The sequence below is a fragment of the Calidris pugnax genome, unplaced genomic scaffold, assembly GCF_001431845.1.
Source record: "Calidris pugnax isolate Ruff unplaced genomic scaffold, ASM143184v1 scaffold103, whole genome shotgun sequence".
NCBI classification, from domain to species: domain Eukaryota; kingdom Metazoa; phylum Chordata; class Aves; order Charadriiformes; family Scolopacidae; genus Calidris; species Calidris pugnax.
In genome coordinates, this window is record NW_015090990.1 from 12,671,399 (window position 1) to 12,692,000 (window position 20,602).

The 20,602-nt window shown below is 43.0% G+C and overlaps 1 protein-coding gene across 1 annotated transcript in view; it reads left to right on the plus strand.

Moving 5' to 3' along the window:
- The first annotated feature begins 15 nt into the window (after positions 1 to 15).
- SSFA2 (sperm specific antigen 2) overlaps positions 16 to 20,602 on the plus strand; it is a 41,745-nt gene continuing 21,158 nt past the window's right edge. The window contains exons 1-8 of the mRNA XM_014954577.1: positions 16 to 100; positions 5,349 to 5,398; positions 6,241 to 6,297; positions 9,065 to 9,101; positions 10,380 to 10,478; positions 11,000 to 11,208; positions 12,147 to 12,835; positions 16,494 to 16,566. Coding sequence (XP_014810063.1) covers positions 6,243 to 6,297; positions 9,065 to 9,101; positions 10,380 to 10,478; positions 11,000 to 11,208; positions 12,147 to 12,835; positions 16,494 to 16,566 — 1,162 coding nt within the window. The 5' untranslated portion in view covers positions 16 to 100; positions 5,349 to 5,398; positions 6,241 to 6,242. The remainder of the gene's footprint in view (positions 101 to 5,348; positions 5,399 to 6,240; positions 6,298 to 9,064; positions 9,102 to 10,379; positions 10,479 to 10,999; positions 11,209 to 12,146; positions 12,836 to 16,493; positions 16,567 to 20,602) is intronic.

A 20,602-nucleotide genomic window follows, 5' to 3' on the forward strand; every position in this document is an offset into this window, starting at 1 on the left:
GGGGTCCGCCGTTACTGACTGTCGGCTTCTCTCTCCTGCTCTACCCTTAAGGCCACAGCGTTCCCAACGAGAAGATCGCGATATGGCTGAAGGACTGCAGGTGGGTGCTCCCGCCGAGCCAGCCCCTGCCCCCGCCGCCCCACGGTCCCCCCCGGGGCCGGAGAGACCCCAGCCCCACGGTTCCCCACGCAGGGTGGCAGGCCGGGCAGCTCCCACGTAGTGGAGGGGAGGAAATCTTGGCGGTGTCTTCTCCCGTGGGTTCGCGTGGGCATCTCTGCATTCTGGAGCAGCGTTTGCTGTCAGCAATGCCAGCAGCCTTCCTGGGGTACCCTTCGGTATGGTATGGGCTATACGTTCCCCTTGCGAGGGGAGCAGCGGTGGATGTACATATGGCTAGAGAAGAGCTGGCTCTTGGTGCCTTTCCCTCCTTGGTGCCTTGTTAATGAGGGTGAAGATTTTCAACCACTGAGGGAGGAACTCGGTTGAGGGAAGGCAGCGGTTTTCTGGAAGCTGCTCTCACCAAGGGGCTCCAGTTTACAGCCACCCCATTTCCTTGCCTGGCTTTTGCTGCAGATTTAAGGACACAGCTTACACAGCAGTGGCCACTGTGCTTAGGGGTCTTCAGGAGGAGTGATGGCACGATTTAGATTAACTTGATTTATCCAGGTCTCTCTCAATGTCCTGTCGTTCTTAACTTGGGATGTGGTATTTATATTCTGTGTTTCTGTTACAAAATACTTTGTGTTTGGAACAGGCTGACAGCATTAGTTTTTTATCATCCTTAGTCACATAAAAGCATAAATGCTCTATCCAGTAGCAGCTGCTTTTGTCCCATCTTTTTCTCCGTTCAATCCTAGCAGCCCTTGGTGCTGGAGTTGATGGGGGGAACGTAACAATTAGCTTTCCAGTAGTTAACAATGACATTTCAAGACCTCCCCTGCTTGATATCTCTGGTTTCCTTCTCCTTTTGAGAGCAGCTACGTTAAGGCAGAAATTTACCTCTGAGATTAGCTGTGCCTTTGTGATCTTTTGATCCAGTAAGTGGCTGAGCTGAGCTTACTGCCGTAACTGAAGCGCGGATTGCTTTATAGCTACAGGGTCCTCACCAGTTTTCTTTGGGTGTCCACAAGCTGTGCCTTGGAGGGGGTGGTTGCTGCTAGAGGCTTGAAATCCTGCTCTGTCCCTAAAATACGATGTTCAGACCTCACAGGCTGTCTTCCAGAACGCCAAAATGGTAGAAGGTTTTTCTGACTTTACCTGAAGTCTGGTGTCCTGTTGGTGTGGCAAAGTATATCCTTAAAAACAAGTGTTATAAATTTTCTCCTTTATTATACGTATTTTTTTGACCAGGGAGGGGGGAAAATGGAGGAGTGGAGGGGAGAGAGGCCCCTGCGAGAGAAATTCTTCCTAATGCTGCAGTGCCACTTCTCTCCATTTCTGCAGGATTTCTGTCTAGAACCTTCCCTGGCCCCGTCACCCTTACCATTTCCATAAGTAATAGTGCAAAACTGGAAACTGACAATGTGAATATCTAATAGATGGTCACAAATCTTGAATAATAACACAAAGCTTGCATTTCTGTTCGTGTGCTCCAGTTAACTATCTGTTTTTAAAACTGGCACCAAATGCTTCTGTGGGATGTGTTTGGATCTCTGGCAGTTAATTCCCAAAATATAGGAATCTTATTTTACGCTCTATTTCCATATTTTGCACATAAGGAAATTAAGCTCAAGTTTACCCTCTTGCTAGGGCATAGATGCAAATTCAGTTAATGCATGTTTGTGAACCCATTGTGGCCCTTCCACAGAAGTTTTTTAAAGTATAGCTATTTACTGTTATAAATCTTTTCAGAAGAATCTTGTGTTCTCTACCTGCACTGTTACAAAGTGACTGTGTGTATAGAAACCCTGAACTGATTGTCTCTTGATAACAATGTCTATAGGAAGAGAGAACAGCGTAACAGATGACAGAATAGCCCTACAGATACAGCAGTGTGTTGTTTAAAAAAGAATACTTAAAAACAACAAGTGTTGTGAAATTTGCAGTTGTTGTCCTCCCTGATAGTTCTTATTTGTTTAATAACACTGCTTTTGCTGTGGAGCTTCGATTGCTACAAAGTGCAGACTGAGCTTCTGCTTCTGGTATGTCACACAATCTCATTCTTACAAGTTAGCTCTGTTGCAAAAATATAACCATTACTACAAGTGAACATTCAGTTACAAAAATAAAGTATTTTCTCTGTTGTGTATTTTCTAAAAGCAGCCCTTCCCATTTAGTGTGAGTTCCTGTAAGCTTTTGTGAAATGTACATTAGAAGAAAATTGGCACTTTTAAAATCTCATTTTCTGTTTTGAGTTGGCAGCAGCACAAAAAAACTTAATATCAACCCACTGCATAAGTAGATCTGCTTATAAGATTTATTCCTTTGTTTGTTTCCAAAAGCATCAACAGTGTTATAATGGGGATAAAAAGAATTACTAGCTGTCCCTTGATATTCATGTTAGCGGTTTGGGGCTCTTATTACTTGGCATCTCTGCTTCACATCTGCTTTGGAGAAGAGAAGAGGGTTCCTAATATCCCATGCTATTTAACTGGGTAGACACTTTAAAAAAGTTATTATTTAAAAAAAAACCAAACTAAACAGCAAAACAACAACAACAAAAAAAAGAAATGTGTGTATCACATTGCAATAAGAATTATGGAGGCTTAAGAAATGTCAGACGTTACCCAGAGTTTCTGGTTCACTGAAGTTTTGGGAACTGCATGCCTTTGAGAAAGGCATCCTTTGCTCTCTCCCCAGTATTTTGAGAAGGCATTTTGAAGTAGTAGGAAAGCTTACAAAGGTTTTCAGTTTTAACTCTTGTAAAAGTAAGACAGGGAGCAGAAGTATTTGTATTATACCAATAGAAAAGAAGAAATTTTTGACAACTCTTTGGTGATATGTTTTATTTTGATTCAGTGTGTTTAACCTCTGCTAGTAATACAGGGGATGCGGGAGGTATTTAGGAGACATCTCCTTTAGATGCGCAGGAAGCGAGTTCTTGAAATGCCTCAGAAAGAAGAGATTTTTTGCTTCAAGTTTAAAATAAACATGGCTCCTACCCAATTAAGGCTTTAAAAGCTGAGGTTTAAACACTTCTACAGCACAGTGCAAAATCCTTGTCCTGTTCCTGGAGACTACCCTACCACAACTGGTAGCCAAGCAAATCAGCCTCTGGGATGAGAGGAGGCTACCTTGGGTCCTCTTCTCTGCTTAGTGCCCATGTGGGCATCGAGAGTTCATTCAGTTCTCTCGTATTCCAGTACTGAGACAAGTTACTGCCATATATGTTAAAATACAGTAACAAATGGGAAGAATGTAGGATCCCTTGATCCAGGCACGCCTGTGCTTACTTGCTCTTTGCTCTGGCTGCCCTCTGGTTGCTGTTGGCCTCCCTGCGCTGCTCCTCACCGGCCACCCTGTGAAGACTGCTGGGACGTGCTGGGGACCTGCTGTGATGCACCTCCAGCAGGGAGACCTGGTCCTGAGGGACGAGCCCATGGAAGGGTCCCCCAGCCCTAACCTTCCCAAGGGCAGGGAGCTGCTCTGAGACAGAGCTGGTCGAGCCGGCTCCTGGGCTTTGCTGGTGGAAAACAGCCTGGCACAGAAAGCAGAGCTGCCGTGCTGTTGTCCGAGAGGATATTTGTGTGGATACTTGTTCCTTGTTTAAACTCGTGTTGCGTCTAGTTCTTAAATGCAATTTTTTTTAAGGCGGGGGTGTAAAGGCAGCTGTGCCTGTGTGCAGCAGTGCAAGCGGGGCAGCAGACGGGTGGTTGACAGGGCTGCTCTGATTTCTGGTAGCTGCTGACATGCTGTAGAGGTGACAGACTTCATTCCTGAAAGAAAATGCCAGCTTCAGTGGTTGCTTTCCCCATTTTCTGCCAGCCAGTGTGTGCGGCGCTGGCCTTGGCTGTCGAAGTCACCATCAGCACATTTCTGCATGGAAAAGTAGAGACCTGGAAGTAGCTGCCGGGGAAGGAGAGAGAAGAGGATGGGAGCGTACCCATCAAAGCCAGAGAGTAAACAACGGGCATAGCTATTACCTCAGAACATAAGGCTTGTTGTAGCGTGACAGGTTTAGACAATAGGCCCTAAGTTTTTTCAGACCCTGACAAGACAGACACGCAGAAACTCGGGAGATCTGAGTCTCGGCAGAGTCTGTCCTGTCACCCGGAACAGGCTCATGCACCTGGATGCCCCGGCTGTTTCCCTTGGACTCTCACCATGGTGGGGCTTTGCTTTGCTTTGCTTTGCTTTGCTTTCCAAAGGCACATCGGAGTGAGCTTGCTCCCTATCAGCAGGCCAGACGTGGAAAGAGTGAACCCTTTTCAGAGGGGAAAGAAAAAAACAGGTTGTGAAGCATAAGGTCTGTTAGAAAGCAGATGCAAACTTTCCTTGCTTAATTTGGCCATGGCACCAAAACAAATATTGTATCAGAGCACTGTTTACTTTCAAGTCTTTGGGCAGGTTTATGTGTTTCTCTAATTAAAAACCCAAATGAAACATAGATAATATAGGCATATAAATCATCTGCTTTTCACTTCTTTATGAGTATTATATTTCTGAATTTGTTTTGGGCTTTGAGAGTTAATGCTGTGCTTACTTAATAGTGACAGGCCTTTGGTTAAACATGTCTCTGAGACAAAATGTGGAAACATCCAGCTAGTGGCAACAAGTGTAGCATGAACCCAGAGAGGGATCGGACCTGTCATTTGGGTGGTTTCTGCTCCTCCTTTGGGGCATCATGAGGTTCGGCAAATGCCCTGACCTTCAGGGAGCTGCAACAGGAGGGATCAGCCAAGTAAGAGCCAAAGTGAAGGGTCTATAAAGTATCAGAAATGGCAAGTGACAGCTAACACAGCTGTCAAGATTGTTATCTTGTTCCTGATCCCAAATACAGCTTTTCACCCATCTCTCCAAGAATTTTTGTATGTGTAGAAAAATGGCAACAGTTTTTGTCATATACATGAGATTGAATTAGTGCATTCAAAATCCCATCCTCTTTTTTCTAGGTGTTTTGCTGAGAAGCCCGATTTTCCTCAACAGAGGGCTGCTGACCCCAAAGCTCTGCCACTGGCTGGTGTCTGAGCTATGCAGTTATTATTAACCTGTTCTGTTGTTTTTCCCTACAAGGCGTATTTGTTCAGAGGGCTGGGGATTATTTAGGAAGTTATTGCCAGTCCTCAGATGTTTGTGCGTTCTGGGGGTGGAGGGAGGGACAACTGCTATCACAAGCTTGTTACACACTGTAAGGAAGGACATGAAGCAGCAAGTTTTTAAAGTAGTATTAATCTCTTCTGTGGTTTCAGAACGCCTCTGGGAGCCTCCCTGGATGAGCAAAGCATTCCTCTGTTGAAGGGTAAGGAAAGGCTTTACCTACTGAAACCTCTTTTCCTGGGAACTGTGCTTTCATGGATGTTCACCTGAGACCTCGGCTCTTTACCACAAAGCACAGCCTCGTCAGCGCTGCTGAACTCTCACTGTGAAACAGCTGTGCCCGAGAGACTAGAGAAAGGGGAAAAGATCCTGAATAAGTCTTTCTGGAGAGTTTAGTAAGCCCTAAAAAAAAACCACAAAATGTGTAGCACAGGGAGGTTGTCATTTCCTCTCCGAGCTGGCGAGCACTAGGCAGTCTCTGTCTCTAATAACTCCAGTTGCCACACCTGAAAATTTTACTATATGAGCAGGTCGGAATACTAAAGTTCAAAGTACAGCGAGAATGTGCAGGTAGTGACAGGGTGCAGAGGAATTACTTGCTGTGCCTGGAGTCTTTGCTTCAACTCTTAGTCCGGTACAGGGAGAGAGAGGGGAATGCCTAAGCTGGACTCAGACTCTGGATCCCCCTGGTAAGATGTCCGGAGGATAGATAACATACCAGCAGAAGGTACAGATGTGTTGGGTGGTACCTCCAGGTTTCCACTTGCAGTTAATTTGCTTGCAGGTTGACTCAGGGATGTTTCTGAACACAAAGCTAAAGCAGTGTTGTAGTTGTTCTCTTTCAAAATAATTTTTCTATCTTCTCAAATGTAACTTCTCGCTTCTTAGTGCGTTTTTAGTGTATGAGTAATACAGGGATTGTAAATATAGTCTGGTTATATCCTGTTGTATCAGCTGAAGTGTTTTACTAATTCTTGAGTTAAGCTCTTGGAAAGAAAACTCTGCAGCATTCTAGTTGCTGAACTGCTCACTGTACGTTTTCAGGCATGCTGGTGAGAAATGGAGGAAGTTTTGAAGATGACTTATCCCTGGGAGCTGAAGGTGGGTGTGGCAGGATTATGACTCTTTTTCTACAAAAAAAAATAAAAAGTGTTCAGTCATCTGATTTTTATTTTGAAAGACAGCATTTCCTTTCTGGTCAGAGGCAGTTGATAAAGCTGGCTAGAAAACCAGCATGAAGCACACTTTTCTAAATGCAGGAATATTTGCTTTTTGAGTTTATTAGACTATTGCTGGTGTTAAACATTCTGGTCTAACCCAAAGGTCAGAGGCAACCCTGAATTCGCTTCTGCCTTCTCATTTTAATGCCCACAGCAGCAGCGCAGCCTGGAGCACTCACTGAAGCTGTAAGAAAGTGGTTTCTTCTACTTGCACTTCTTGTCCATGGGTTACTCTTGGCAGCCGTGCGTGCCCCACTTCCACTGAATCCCCTGGGGGTGGCATGTGCAGGCTTTTGAAAGGAGGAATGAAATTCTGTCAGCCGAGAGGCAAATCCGTTAAGGGGCTAGGTGCTTTTAAAAATGAAAAGAACTTTAGCTGAGTAAGTATTTTGGATCAGCCACAATATACACTTTGCTGTCACTAGCTGCTTGCCTTTTCTTTCTCTTCCCTTTTTTAAAGGGAAGGAGATGTGGCTGTTCGTGGACTTCGTTGTTAGAAAAAGATTCTGTTGATCATGGGTTAGAGGTGTCCATAAACAAACAAACAAAAAAAAGCACTGTGATTCCTGTTCAAAAAAGCAGCATCCTGAAATAAACTAGCAAAAAATGGCCTCATAGACTGGGTCCTGGGGTTATCTACAGGATAGGGGATATAAAGCAATGTCTGTTTTCACTGTTAAAAAAAAGACAAAAAAAAAAGGGAAACCCTCTCACCCCCTTCAGCTCTTAGTGTTTTTTGAACTACAGCTTTTCCAACTTGTACGGTGGAAAGCCCTTTTTTCCACAGCACTCTTACTAGTGGTGTCAAAGTAATGGGACGGGGCCTGGAGGAAGGAAATAGCTTTAGTTTTTAAAGATTCAAGACTTGCGAGGAAAATAGTTGATCTGATAATGACCTTGATCTGATAATGATGGAGAAGCAGTAAATGAGTTTCTTACTGCAATAAATTAAATAGGATTAAATTTTCCTTCTGACAGTCTTTTCTGCTTGTTAGGTTGCCTGCAGTACACAGATTTCACAGGAAAAGTTTCTTTGTAATGATAATCCAAGCTCTGAGCGTATGACCAAGAATACAAGAGTCAGTACATTTTAGAATATCACGTCACTGTTTTCTTCTCAATTTTTTCTCCTTATCATTCCCAAAGATTCCTGGTTTTTATGAACCTTTAGCATGATTCAGGTAGAAGGTTGTTTCCCTCCTTTTCAGATTACAAAAGTCTAGAATTGCTGGTTGATTTTCCTGGTTAAGGATGCGTGTGTTTCTGCTGGGCTTCGCTTCCCATCTGAGAACAAGGGGACAGCAGAGCTGCTTGGAGCGGTGCTGTGTGCCCTGCCGGACAGACAGCCCCTTTGAGGGTGGTATGAATGGCCTGCCCTTGTGCATCCCCAGTGCCTGAGTCCAGAGACAAGCCAGAGCCCTCTGTGAATGGTACGGAGGGCATGGGCAGGGTCCTGTAACCCCAGCCTCCTACTCAGCCTTTAAAATTCATGGTTTAGCTGTTCAAACAAGTCACCAGCTAATCCATATAGAATAGCTTACCATCATATTATCGGTAAGAATATTAAAAAAAAAAAAAAAAAAGTGGTATCTGCATTTTGGCAATGGGCTAATATTGGCCACAAATGAGCCCTAATTCTAACATTACTAATAATATTCTTTGTGATGCCTCTGAAAAGAAGAGAGAGGTGGTGAGGTTTCCATGCTTTGCTCTCAGTTGCTGACTGTACCCTGCAGGCACAGCGAGCTGAGGTATGGGGCTTTCCTGGCAGCACGTTTGACGTTACTTTGCTCTTTTCGTAGCTGATTCTGAGGGCTGCTATAACATATGGGCTCTCTTTGCCTGTCTCCTGGGGCAAGTTTATTAAACTTGAGTTTCGTCTTGGGAAACCCATAATTTAAGGCTGGGGCTCAACTCTGTGGCTTGACAGGGTGTTGATTTTCTGAAGGGATAATGCTGCCTGGGATGTTCCCGTGTGGAGCTGGGCCAGTCCAGCTGCAGAAAGCGCTGACTTCCCTGCCGGAGGCTGGTGACCAGATGCTCGGTACCTGGTGGCCAGCCTCCCTCCAGAGCCCTCTTGACTCCAAGTGTGGCCACTGGTCCCACCAGCACCGCAGGCTTCACCTGGTTGTCCATGGATTGCACATCACAGGCAGCTGAGAGTGGTCTGTGCTGATGAAAAGACTAATGACCGTAGTCTCAGTACCTGGCTGTGGGGCCAGCTGCCTTTCTTATGTTCTTTACTTTCTCTACCAGAGCAATCCTCACATGCCTGCTTCTTCTCCTCCCTTTCCTACCCGGGAACAGCCCTGCAGCTGGTAATCATGTCTTCAATTGCAAAGCAATAAATGGTTTATGTAACAATTACTAGCTTACTGCACATTAAATTTCAAGTTAGTATGATTAATGACAGTGTGTAAACATTAGTCCAAGTGAGATTTTATTTTAAACAGAGCCTGAATAAACCAGATCATCTTTATATCAGCTCTACACTAGAAACCCTTGACAATCACATTTATATGGGAAGAGAAAAATCTGGCTTATGCGGGGGTATTGGTAAACGTGCTCGCTGCCTGCTTCTTCCTACCAGTTGCTGGCAGTGTCATTCTGAAGAGGTCTGTATGTAACTTCTTCTCATTTCTCCACAGCTAATCATCTACGGAGTGATACCCAAATGGAAACATGGTAAACATATTTTTTTTGTTTACTTTAGAGAAATATTTATACTAGAGGGCAGGAGGGAGAGGGAGCAGTGGAGTTGCGGAGGCTGCCTCGGAGCTAAAGCTCATGTTAAAGTCTTTTAACATGAGAGGGAAGGAGAAGATCCAGGTAACACAGAAAGAGTCATCAGGAGATGCAGAAAAAAATTGCAGATTCTTCCAGCAGACCTGACATAGATTTTGGGGTAGCAGTAGGAAAACAGAGAAATGGCAAATAGTAATTAAGTATGATTCACTTTCTTTGCCTCAGATCCCTCACCATTTCAGAAATTTCAAGGGAAAGTTAGTTTTACCTTTCAGAGCAGATGTCCTTTGGGAGTAGGGGAAAAAAAGACTTTGAGAGTGCAGAGGCTCCTGCTTTACAGGGAGAACTTCTAAATAAAATGTGCTGAAACTAAAAACCCATTGAGACTTCAGCAAATGCCCGCACAGCCTGTGTGGTCAACATCCTCGCCACTCCTCAGCCAGGCTCCATAAATGTGCTTTTCGGTGAATCTTCTGTCGTCTTTGGTTTCTCAGTGGTTGTTCTGGAGGGGGGTGGGGGGTGTGCGCTAGGATTTGTACAGTAAAATTCACCCTGAGAAAGTCTGTCCCCTAGAGAGATGGGCAGTGACAGTATGTTTGAGCCTAAGGTACCACCTAATGCTGAGGCGGCTTCTCCAGATGCAGGGAGAAAATAGTTTGGGATTGGGAAAGAAACTGGCCGGCAGCATGAGTTGGACCTCATCTTGCTCCCTTCCCTCCATCCTGGAGCCTCCTCAGCTTCCCTGGCTGCTGCCGGGGCTCCACGCAGCCGTGTGCTGCTGGTGGGTGGCAGCTGGGAGCGAAGGGGAGGTGGGTACCTGAGGCATGGAGGGGTGGCCCTGCCGTGGAGAGGTGGTCCTGCTGGAGGAGGCATGGGCACGGGGAAGGAAGGCAGGGCTCACCCGAGGCTGGGCTTCCTTGCTGGAGGAGGGTGGGATCGGGGAGGGTGGGGGCAGCAAAGGGAGATCGGGGATTTGTTTTCTCAGCTTGCAGTTGCCTTCAAATTCTTACCGTCTACGTACGTTTTTACTGAGGCGTCCCAGGGTTCGCTTTTGTTATTGTATTTCAATAAATGACATGGCTAATATAAACCAGATAACACTGAAGGGGAAAAGAGAAAGTCGGCGGTGCTGGCGGCTTCGCTCTCCTCCGAGAGAGAGCGTGGAGTCGGGGAAGGGAAGGGGCTTATCGCAGGGGTCTTCTCTCTTTGTGTTGACAGCAATGGTGTGCTGGCGAAGGAGAGGAGGCTGCAGTTCCACCAGAAGGGGAGAAGTATGAACTCCTCCGGGTCTGGAAAAAGCAGTGCGACTGTTTCAAGGTAAAAGAGTACTATGCTTTGAAGGTCATGGCACAGTTCAGTGGAATTTGGCTGCATTTTGCTGGCGAAACTTACATCTTCTGTTCCTCAGTTAAATGGACTTGGCTTGATTTATGTGCATTGTTGCATTTAGTAGCCGGGAAGGGAATTTTCATTTGGTTGCTTGAAAAACTGCTATTTGTTTTCAGTTGTGGTTTGCAGTAAATACAAACAAATGGGCCTAAACATTAGAAACATCTGAAATTTTAATGACATTTAAAAATACAAGCTCTGCAGAATAAGGGCTGATGTTAAAAATTACAGGATTGGTTCTGAGATTTGTCCGGGCCGATAGTTTTGGTTCCCATCACCAAAGCCTCGGATGCAGAGGTCTCCACAGTTATTTCCTAAAGTAGGTTGAAATGTAGGAGTCAAAAGTTCAATAGACCGAGATGGCTACTGGGCTGAATTAGCAGTTGGACAGAATGGACTGGGTCTTAAAAGGAGACAAGTAGGCAGTAAACATCTTTTCATTTGTCTAGTGTTTCTGAATTACTGGAGCTTTATGAGGAAGATCCTGAAGAAGTGCTCTATAACCTTGGGTTTGGAAGAGATGAACCAGATATTGCTTCAAAAATTCCAGCGAGATTTTTTAATTCATCGTCATTTGCTAGAGGAATAGATATCAAAGTGTTTTTGAATGCCCAAATACAGCGCATGGAAGTGGAAAATCCAAATTTTGCTTTAACAAGTAAGTATGTTTTTGAAGCAAATTTTATTTTCACTTTCTTGCACTATGTAAACAACCCTAAAAGAATGTGTATATCTAATATTCTGGCAAACCCCCTTTACAGCCTAAAGGCCAAATTCCATTCAGAATCTGTAATAAAACTCTTGCTTGGTCTCAAATACTGCAGGAGGTGACCATCAGTGTTGTACACCTTGGGGTAAGGAGAAGAGGTTTATAGTGGGGGAGGGAAATGAAAGGCATCCTGTAAGATATACCACCTTCTGGTTTGTCTCGTGCCTGCCTCTTGCTCCTAAGCTTGCCTTCTGTTGTAGCTTTAGATTGCTGAAACAAATAGCAATATCTGTCTGTTTCTTGTGTTCTTCAGTATCTGGGTGGGATTTTTGAAAGCTGTCAGCAGCGACCTACTTCTGTCGTTGTTGAAATCTGGGCCAGTATTTCTATTGACTTGGGCAGGAGCTTTGTTAGGTCAGTAATGAGCCTTGCTGAAACGAGGGCATAGCTGAAATATCCTCCTGTAGTTGTAGATGGAGAGTGCAATGCGAGTAACTTTTTTTTTTCCCTAGCACTCTGTAAATTAACTTGCATTTGCATATCAGCGTCCTTTTTTTTGATTTTGAGAAAGCTTTCCATGCTGTTCTTGTGCATTTAGTAAAGACTCTTGCAAAGGTTTTCCCTTTTTTTCATACTGTGTGGTATCACTTTCACATTGCAGGATGAGGCAGTGTTCAGTCAACCTTTGGGGCCCTTGATATAAGTACGAGGAGATTTTGGGAGGGGGAGGCTGGTGGGTAAAGATTATGATGAAAATTCCCTCTTCAGATATGAAGAAAGAGAACTCTGAGAACTCAAACCATTGTGTAGAAATGGATCAACAGGTCTGGAATGTGATGGCAGGAAATGTCCTCATAAAATCTACCATATGTTTCATTCTTGTGCAGGTCGTTTTCGTCAGATTGAAGTGCTTACTACTGTGGCCAATGCTTTTTCTTCTTTGTATTCTCAAGTCTCTGGGACTCCTTTGCAGAAAATTGGTAGTATGAATTCAGTGTCTTCCAGCAAAGAGGCGTCCAGCCCTCCCCCTTTAAATCGCAGCAATACAGCCAGTCGGTTAATGAAGACCTTGTCAAAGCTCAATCTGTGCGGCACACAGCAAGCCGACGGTAGCGGCTGCTCGAGTCCTTCACCCGTTGAAAAAGGGAAAAGTCCAGCTGAACTGGGGAGCGAGGAACAGGATGTTAAAAATGAATCTAAATTACAAAAACACTCTAAAAAGAAAGACTCTCCCTCTTTTTTGGCTACTGTAAAGGAGGAAATAGCCGGTAGTCAAACAAGTGCTGCGCATAATCCTGCAAACCTTCCTGCTGGGACTGATGATAAACGAGAGGGTACTGTGCCTCCAGCAGACGTGCAAAGCAGCAGGTTGGCAAGTGCCCAGGATAGACCGTGTGAAGAATCTGGTCTTTTGGACTCACCAAGCCTCAGCAGCAGCTCCAATACATCTAACAGCAGCACCTCGACGCAAAGGCTGGTTGTGGCATCGCCAGGTAGAGACCCCTGTGCTCCTCTTGCAAACCCCTCCATAATGAATCTAATGCTGCAGCAAAAGGACTCCTTTGAGATGGAAGAGGTAGGTGGAGATAGATGACTTTGTTTTTGCATACAGTTTACATAACTTGCTGGCTGCCAGCAGAGGAATGTTCCCTCCTGTGTAGTTGACAGAGTTTTCTCCAGGAATACTTTAAATTCTCTGAGTGATAGGACAGTTGTCGCTCTCTCTCAGTGGGCTGCTCTAATTGATCCTGTTAATGAAATAACTTGGTGCTTCTGCTGCTGTTTTTGTTCCCGAGAGTCAGCAGGAAAGTTCTCATTCTTTTTCTCGTCAAGTTCAGGTAATTGCAGTCACTCGCAGAACTACCAGGAACTATTCCTGTGGAAATAGACCTAGGTTATCCTTTGTATGTATAAAAGGCTTTGGTTTTAAATTTTTACTTCGCTTAAATGACTTAGTGGAAGTCTTTATTTTTGTTGCCTTAAAGTAAACTCACTGATATGAAATCAATTGATATTGATTAAGGGTAATTTTGTGGATAGAGCAAGCGTGTTGTTGGATGAAAAGAAAAGGGGCTGTCATGTAGGGTAAGGTGCTCATCTTGTGCAACTTTTGGTTTTGATGACAATCTACTTTATGTTGATTTGTTCTCTGGAAATTAGCGCACTGAAAGTTGCTGTTTGACATGCCTTTCGGTAGTTGTAAATTCTGTGCTAGTTGCCTTTTAATGTCTTCATAAATGCATGTCTCCATTTTTTTGATTGATAATTGTCCCAAAGGGGTTTAATTCCCAATTTCCTGTAAGTGCTTTCTTAATTAGGCTAATAAATGCGCAGCCTACAAATTCAAGAATGTAATTATTTGCATAGAGTCACACCTTGGATTGTTAAGATCTATCTTAATTTAAATTAGTCGATGTTTTTGTGGACACATTTCAAAGTGGGTCTTGTTAACACTTCAGCAGTTAACTTGTCTATGTGAAATAGATATATAAAATGAAGGATTGTGATTTTATTGGCAAAATGAGTGAAGAAAGCAAGTGAATAGAAAACCTGCAGAGTTTTGCAGAATGAAGAAGTGATGGTTTAGCAGATACTGTGTCTAGTGTCTTACTGCCATCACAGGCTCTTCTAGATCAACTAATGTTTTAGCTGAAGGCACTCATTAAGCAGAGGAAGGTAATCCAGCCTCTTGGAGTTCCTGCCGTTTGTTTGTGCTTGTGTGTCATGACCCACATATTGTATGGCCATCTACTGAACCAGAACAAAAGACTGGTCCAGCTGATGGGGGAAAAAGAAACCCCGTGTATTTTGATTTATTTATTTTTTCTGGCTTAGTTTTCAGTTGGATAATTTTCTTGATCCGGTTTGTTGTGTAGCTGCACAGATGTTTGAGTTGGCACAACGGGAGGGGGCTCAATAACAATGCATTTTGCTATATTCTTGATAGTTGAACTGGTTTAACATATCCCAGAGGATAAATCCGTTTTTTGGTGCTCTTGTGTGAAGTTGAAACAACTAATTAAAAAAGAAAAAAAAAGGGAATGGAATTTTCCTTTAGAGTAAGGTGGAATGTAAAGGGTTATGACATGAAGAAGACTTGATGAATTCTGCACAAGCCAAAATGGGGGATGTGTTTGCGAAGTTTTGGTTGACACACTTAGCAATGATGCCAGTGCATAAACACAGCTGTTTTGGCAAGGCAACATGTGATGTGGGATGGGATTGTGGTGAATTTTTGTTTACATGATATAACATATACATATCAACTACCTTCAGATCCCTAGGAGAGAGGGATTTGGTGGTGTTGAAGAAACTTTAGAACAATACCTGGCAGCGTGATTTTATTTTCACGTGTCTCTAAACAGGGTATAATGAACAACAAACTGTATTAGACACAGTGACAATAATTCCTCCCCCTGTTTTTGCAGCGTGGCTTGGTGTGCATTCATATGTGCAGGAAAGATGACAGATATATCAAGGAAGCTCTTTCCATGCTTACGAACGCCGTGGAGGTTTGAGTGCCCTTCGGAAGTCTGTGGTACTGAAGATAGCTGGTGCAGGAGTGAGTCAGGGCAGGATTTCCCCCAAACACCCACTCCTGAGGTGGCCAGTTACAGTCCCGAAGGTCGTGTACCAGCATCAATATTGGCTGAAGGGACAGGGCAGGAGAGGGGAGTGCTTCTGCAGGCTCACAGAGCTGCGCTGTGCTGCGGACACAGCCAGGGTGCTGTCTCCCAGCCAAGGACAGGGGATGGAGGGTATTTAGATGAGAAGAGGCTTAGCTGTTGGGAGGCAGCAAATGCAGCCATGATAAAATTGGAGGTTTGAGAGAATTAAAACACCTTTTCTGGAAGGCCAGTCTGATCAAAGCGCCTGTAAGATTGTTTGCTGTTCCTTTATTCTTTTTTTAAATATTTTTTTTAAAAGGTACTTTTCCTAAATTTAAATGGTGAGCCCCTTCTATGCTCCCCTGCATTTGGACAAAATAAGCATTTACCCCTTTGACACAGCCTTCATCTCCTAAAGCAACAGAAGCCTCTTGGTTTATTGTGCAGAAGTAATGCTGTTCACTTACTAATGGTGAAAAGTTCAGGCCAAGTACTTCTCAAAACTCTTGTAGTTGAGAAAATGCACTTTTGTGGCTGCTATACACATGATATCAATGCAAATACAGCTGCTTCTTTAGCCAAATACTAACTTGGGCTTCATACCCTCAGTATCTTGGTTTTGCATTTTTAAGTTGATCAGAAATGGAGATGAAAATTTTATTGCTTGGTAGTTTTGCAGTTAGGCACGCAGCCTGTAAGAGGGAAGGATTGGGTGGTGGGGTCGATGGATTAGGGTTTTTGTGCGTGTAGACTTGCACGTGAACCATTAGGATTTTTTATGTAGCACACAAAAGAAAAAACATATTCTAGCTTTTGAACTAAACAAAGGCCTCCCTGTTGAGTTTTTAGGCATATTCTTTTAATTGTTTGAATGGTTGTCTGAGAACTGCTTTCTTAATAAGGCTGTGCTTTACAAAGTGATTAGGTAATAGGATTAATTTTCATGTAGTTTTGAGTTTCCCAGTTGAAATCTTCATGGCTCTGAAGACATTATCTTCCTTTTTCGTACTGGAAGACACAAGAAGTTATTTCCACGAGTAGTGGCATGGTGAAGTCTGGAGTAGGTTCTGGCAGGGACTGGGTGCTTCTGGAGGATTGGTGGCTTGTGGGAGATATTTGGTAGGGCAGCAGATGACAATCCTTACGTGCTGACCTCTTGATATATTTTTCTAAATGTATTTTGCTTGTTCTGTGTATTCAAATGAGGGGCCAAGAGCACTGAATGGAAAGGACAGTAGTAGTGTAAAGGTGGGTCAAAGGTATTCTCACATAATTATTTCAGTATTTTGTCAATGGGGAAATGAGAACTCTCAGTAGTGTCACAGGACGTGATTTCCTGGGCTTTTTGCACAGTGAATGTAACCGGAGGGGAGCCCTGCTCTGTGAGTGAGAGGTGCTGCCCTGAGGATCACTGTTGTCCTACAGGGGCATTGCTGAGTACCTGATGAAATAATACAGTGGTTCAAGGTGATACAATTTACTCCCTTAATCATTATAGGCTGTTGGATTAGAGAGAAAAAAAACCAAACCACCACCACCCCCCGGCATGTGTGTATGGGCATTTTTAAGCACAGGAACATAAATTCCAGTTGTCCTGACAAAATATTAATCTCCTCTTCCTGATAGATCCAGAGTACAGAGGGGGATCTACCGCATGTTCCAGGTTCTCACCAGCTGGCAGTGACCAAGTCAAGGAAAGGTGAGTAGACTTCAACTCCCAGGAGTCAGCAGAGTGTCCCTCTGTCTCTGAAATGAAGATTCAGATATTTAAAACTTCTAAAGTTTCTTTTCTCTTTAGAAATAAAAGAGATCTGGGTTTCTTTTTCAGCTAAATCACAGAACAGTCCTGCAAAGTGGCAACCAAATTACAGGCAAGGCAACAGCCCTATAACCTCACTGGCTGTTTTCACTTTTGTACAATTGATGATAGCTCTCAGAGGAACTGAAATGTTAATTCAGATTGTATGGGATTTTTTTTCCCTGGCAGGTCCTGTAATTTAAGATACCCATTTGAACTAAAATTATATTGTTTTAAACATAAATTGCATGATACATCCAGCTTTTTCCTACGCGCTACCGCTCCATCTGCAAGCTGGCTGCACAGAAGACTGATGTCTCTGCACCCACATAGAACTCGTAGTCCTTCTCATGGCAACCTCTGTGCACTGGCTCTTGGTGCTCACTTAGTTTGTGCTTTCATTTCAAATTCTTATTTATGTATTTTATGTGGGGACAAACCTGATTTTTAAGTTCATTTTGTGATTGTTACTTTGCCCAGCGTTGTCAAGTGAATTCCATTCTCTAGGTGTTACGTGTAATTAAAGAAGAAATAGAGCTTGTTGTGTTTAGAGATGCTTGGCTGCAATGTAGTTTCTCAGTGAAACATGACTGCGTCTCTAGACACGAGAGAGGCAGAAAAACCGGTCTTAGGAACTGGAGACCAACTTATTTGCCTTTTCACAAATGAACTGGCAGTCTTGTGAACTGTCAGGTGAATTGCATTAACATGGTTGAGAATGCTCTGGACTAAGTGCTGAAGGTTAATGCCCTGGTTATTAGGGATAGCTTGTGCTACTAGTTCAGCAGTGTTTCGCACAACACTGCATTGCACTCACTAGTCTTTCTCTGTTACAAACATAGGCTACCAAGAAGGACCACCAGAAACTGCATCTCCAGCTGTTCCCAGCGCTCTTTACAGGTCAGGTCTCTTGTTTGCCTGGCCTTGGCAGTTTCAGAAAAAGCTTTTCAGAGAAACGAAACTTAAGGGAACAGGAGTTGTAGGCAGGGAGGAGAAAAATACATGCTTTCATCTTCTGAAATGCTAATTTTGTGTTTTCTGTTCCCAGTAGCTATCTTACCCTCTTCTTCCTCCATGTAAGGTTAAAATAAACAAAAAATCTGGTGGTTCTGTGTGTACGTGCTGAAAGGTACCAACAGTTCTAGCAACGTCTTCAGTATGGCAGAAGTGGGGCATGCTTGCTCATGTCTCCCAGCTAGTGTATCCCACCCATTTCTGAATGCTCTTGGCATAGATCAGCGAAGACACTTTCTTATAATGCAAGTATTACCTAGAGTTTCCTATGACTTATCTAGAGAGGATGTCAGTGTTGATGGTAAGCCTGCATGCTTGCTAAAAGTTAGTCCAAGACCCACATTTTATTTCACCTGGAAGTTGTGGAAAGCTTAGAACTTTGTTCTATATTGGTTTCAGTAAAATTACCGTGAGGGAAAGCAGTTGGTGGAGTTATTTATCCAAAATGCTAAAAAATACTACTAAATTTTTTTTTACAAGTTGTCCAACATGAGACAACATAGAGGCCTGTTTTCTCAGAGGATGGGTGCTCACCAAGTTTGAAGGCATCAGAAGTTAATGGTCACTTACCAAAAACGCTGGCCCTTGTGTCTGAATGTGAAATGCCACTCTCGCGAGCAATCTCCTGAGGTGGAGCAGCATGAAATTCAAGCACCAGTCTTCTGTAAAAATATGATTTCAGTTGATGATCTTAATACAAACCCACCTGTTTCAGTGGTTTTGTCTCTATGGTACATAAGCACCCATAAACAAAAAAAAAATGTTCCAGATGAATGCTTCCCCTGAAGGAATACATTTGTATGGTTTTTTACAAGTCAGGGTACTTCTGTGTCAATTAGCAGGGTTAGTGCTGTTCGGTACAGACTGTTATAAACCTTGCAGTATCATTTTACATCTACAGAGGGCTATGGATGCTATCTCTACATTTACAACAGTTTGTAAGGCATTTTAAGAGGGCCTATAATAAGATGTGGAGTTTTGAATTAAAAAAAAATTAAAAAATATTCTCTTCCCTACTGAAATAGCCTGGAGACTTAAGATATGCTTGAAAAACACTGAATGTACTGCTCCTTAGATTCCCCATTAAAGCATGTTTCTCATGTAAGAGTAGGTTTTTTTATTAAATGGTAAGCATAGATTTTCAAAGTGGCTTGCAAATGATTGCTTTACTATAGTACTGTCTTTGTTAAACACTTTATAGAGAATACAAAGAATTCTGTCTCAGATTGACTATCTTGATGTACTTTTTAGGTTATGTTCTCCAAATGGTACTGAACTGAACCAGTTTATCCATTATGCCCGAAACTGGAATTCTGTTCTTTGTTGTTGCAAGCCTCAAATGTAGATACATATTTTTGTGCGTGAGTTTTAGTGGGGGTTTTTTAGGAACGCAGTAGAGAAGTATGAAAAGCTTCAGTTGCTTTGCACTGTAAACATACAGTACTGCTAAATGTCCACTATAAAAAAAAAAATTATTGCGAAGTTATCTGGAAGGAAGGTTTGTTAGTTGGAAAACAAAATTCTTCCTGACATATTTATACAGCAGCACCTTCCATTCCAAAAATGCCCACAAACAGGACAAATATAGGTACAATGCGTGGAGAGCCAAGTATTCTTGAGGCATTGTAATTTGTGGATGTCTGGTTGCTGACTTCAGTGGCTCTGTGAAGTTCTGAATAGCCACAAACCTGTTTCTTTTAAGGCATCTGACATTGATAGTCAAAATCAGTGATTAATTTTGAAAATTTAGTTCTTGAAAGTGAAGAAAGCGCTTCATCAGCACTTCCTGTCCTTAAAACATGTATTTATAGCTCTCTGTGGGTGCAGCTCCACGGGAGATTTGAGATGGGAGAGTGAGAAGAAAACATTTGGAATAGATTTAGTGTTTGTGGGAGTCTGTGCTAACTAGTCCAGAAGCTAGGAAATCCCCAGGGACTCTGAAGAGTTTCTGAAGCAGGGGCTCCCTGCTGGGCTGGTTTTGACAGTGCTGGGGTGCAGCGTGTGATCAATATGGGATAAAGGGACAGATATTTATCCCCATAATGGAATATTTTGTAACTAAGTTGGGAATTTCAATTTATTAATAATCTTGTGAAATACAAAGGGCATTAGAACTTTGGTACTACTGCAGGTACAAGATACATACATGTTACTAAAGCTTCGCAGTTAGTTTCCACATATTTCTCCTCTTTTGCATGAACAGTCGAATGATGCAGAAAGTGTAAGACAGGTACTTGATGAGACTGTTAGGATTGGTGAGACTGACAGTCTATTGGTAGCTGAATATTATTTTCAATAGATTAATTATTCCATTATTTGATAGTGATTCTCTGATAAATTTGTGCTGTCCTGTTTTGTAAACCGCCAACTTGTTTCTTCATCATCTGTTCCTGTTTAGGACTTTGTCAGCTTATTTGACGTATTTCTGAATACCCTCATTTCTCTGGCATGTATTCAGTGCCTAAAAATATTTTTATTTTTTTAATACAGCTTAAAACAATAATCCAAGGGCATTTTCGTTTGTGCTGTGTTTAACTGGGGCGCGAGTTTGATTGTTCCTTCTAGTTTTGTTCATCTTGGCTGGTTCATTTTCCCACACTTTCTTTATTATGCTGCCTTTGGCCTTCTCCAACTAGTTCAGAAGATTTCCTCTACAAAGTGTTGATAATGGCTTTGGGCTGCAGGGTCAGCATCGTTTTGGTGACCTTTTTGCAGAAGGTACCTTAATGGGGATACGCAGTGCAAGGAATGATCCCAGGTTAGCCCCTACAACCCAGCCTTTGGTGCTGAGTTTTCTGCATTTTGGGTGAAGAGAGGCGAGCCATATCTCATCACAACTTCATAGAATCATAGAATCATTCAGATTGGAAGAGACCCTTGGGATCATCGAGTACAATCATCTACCCTACTCTACAAAGTCCTT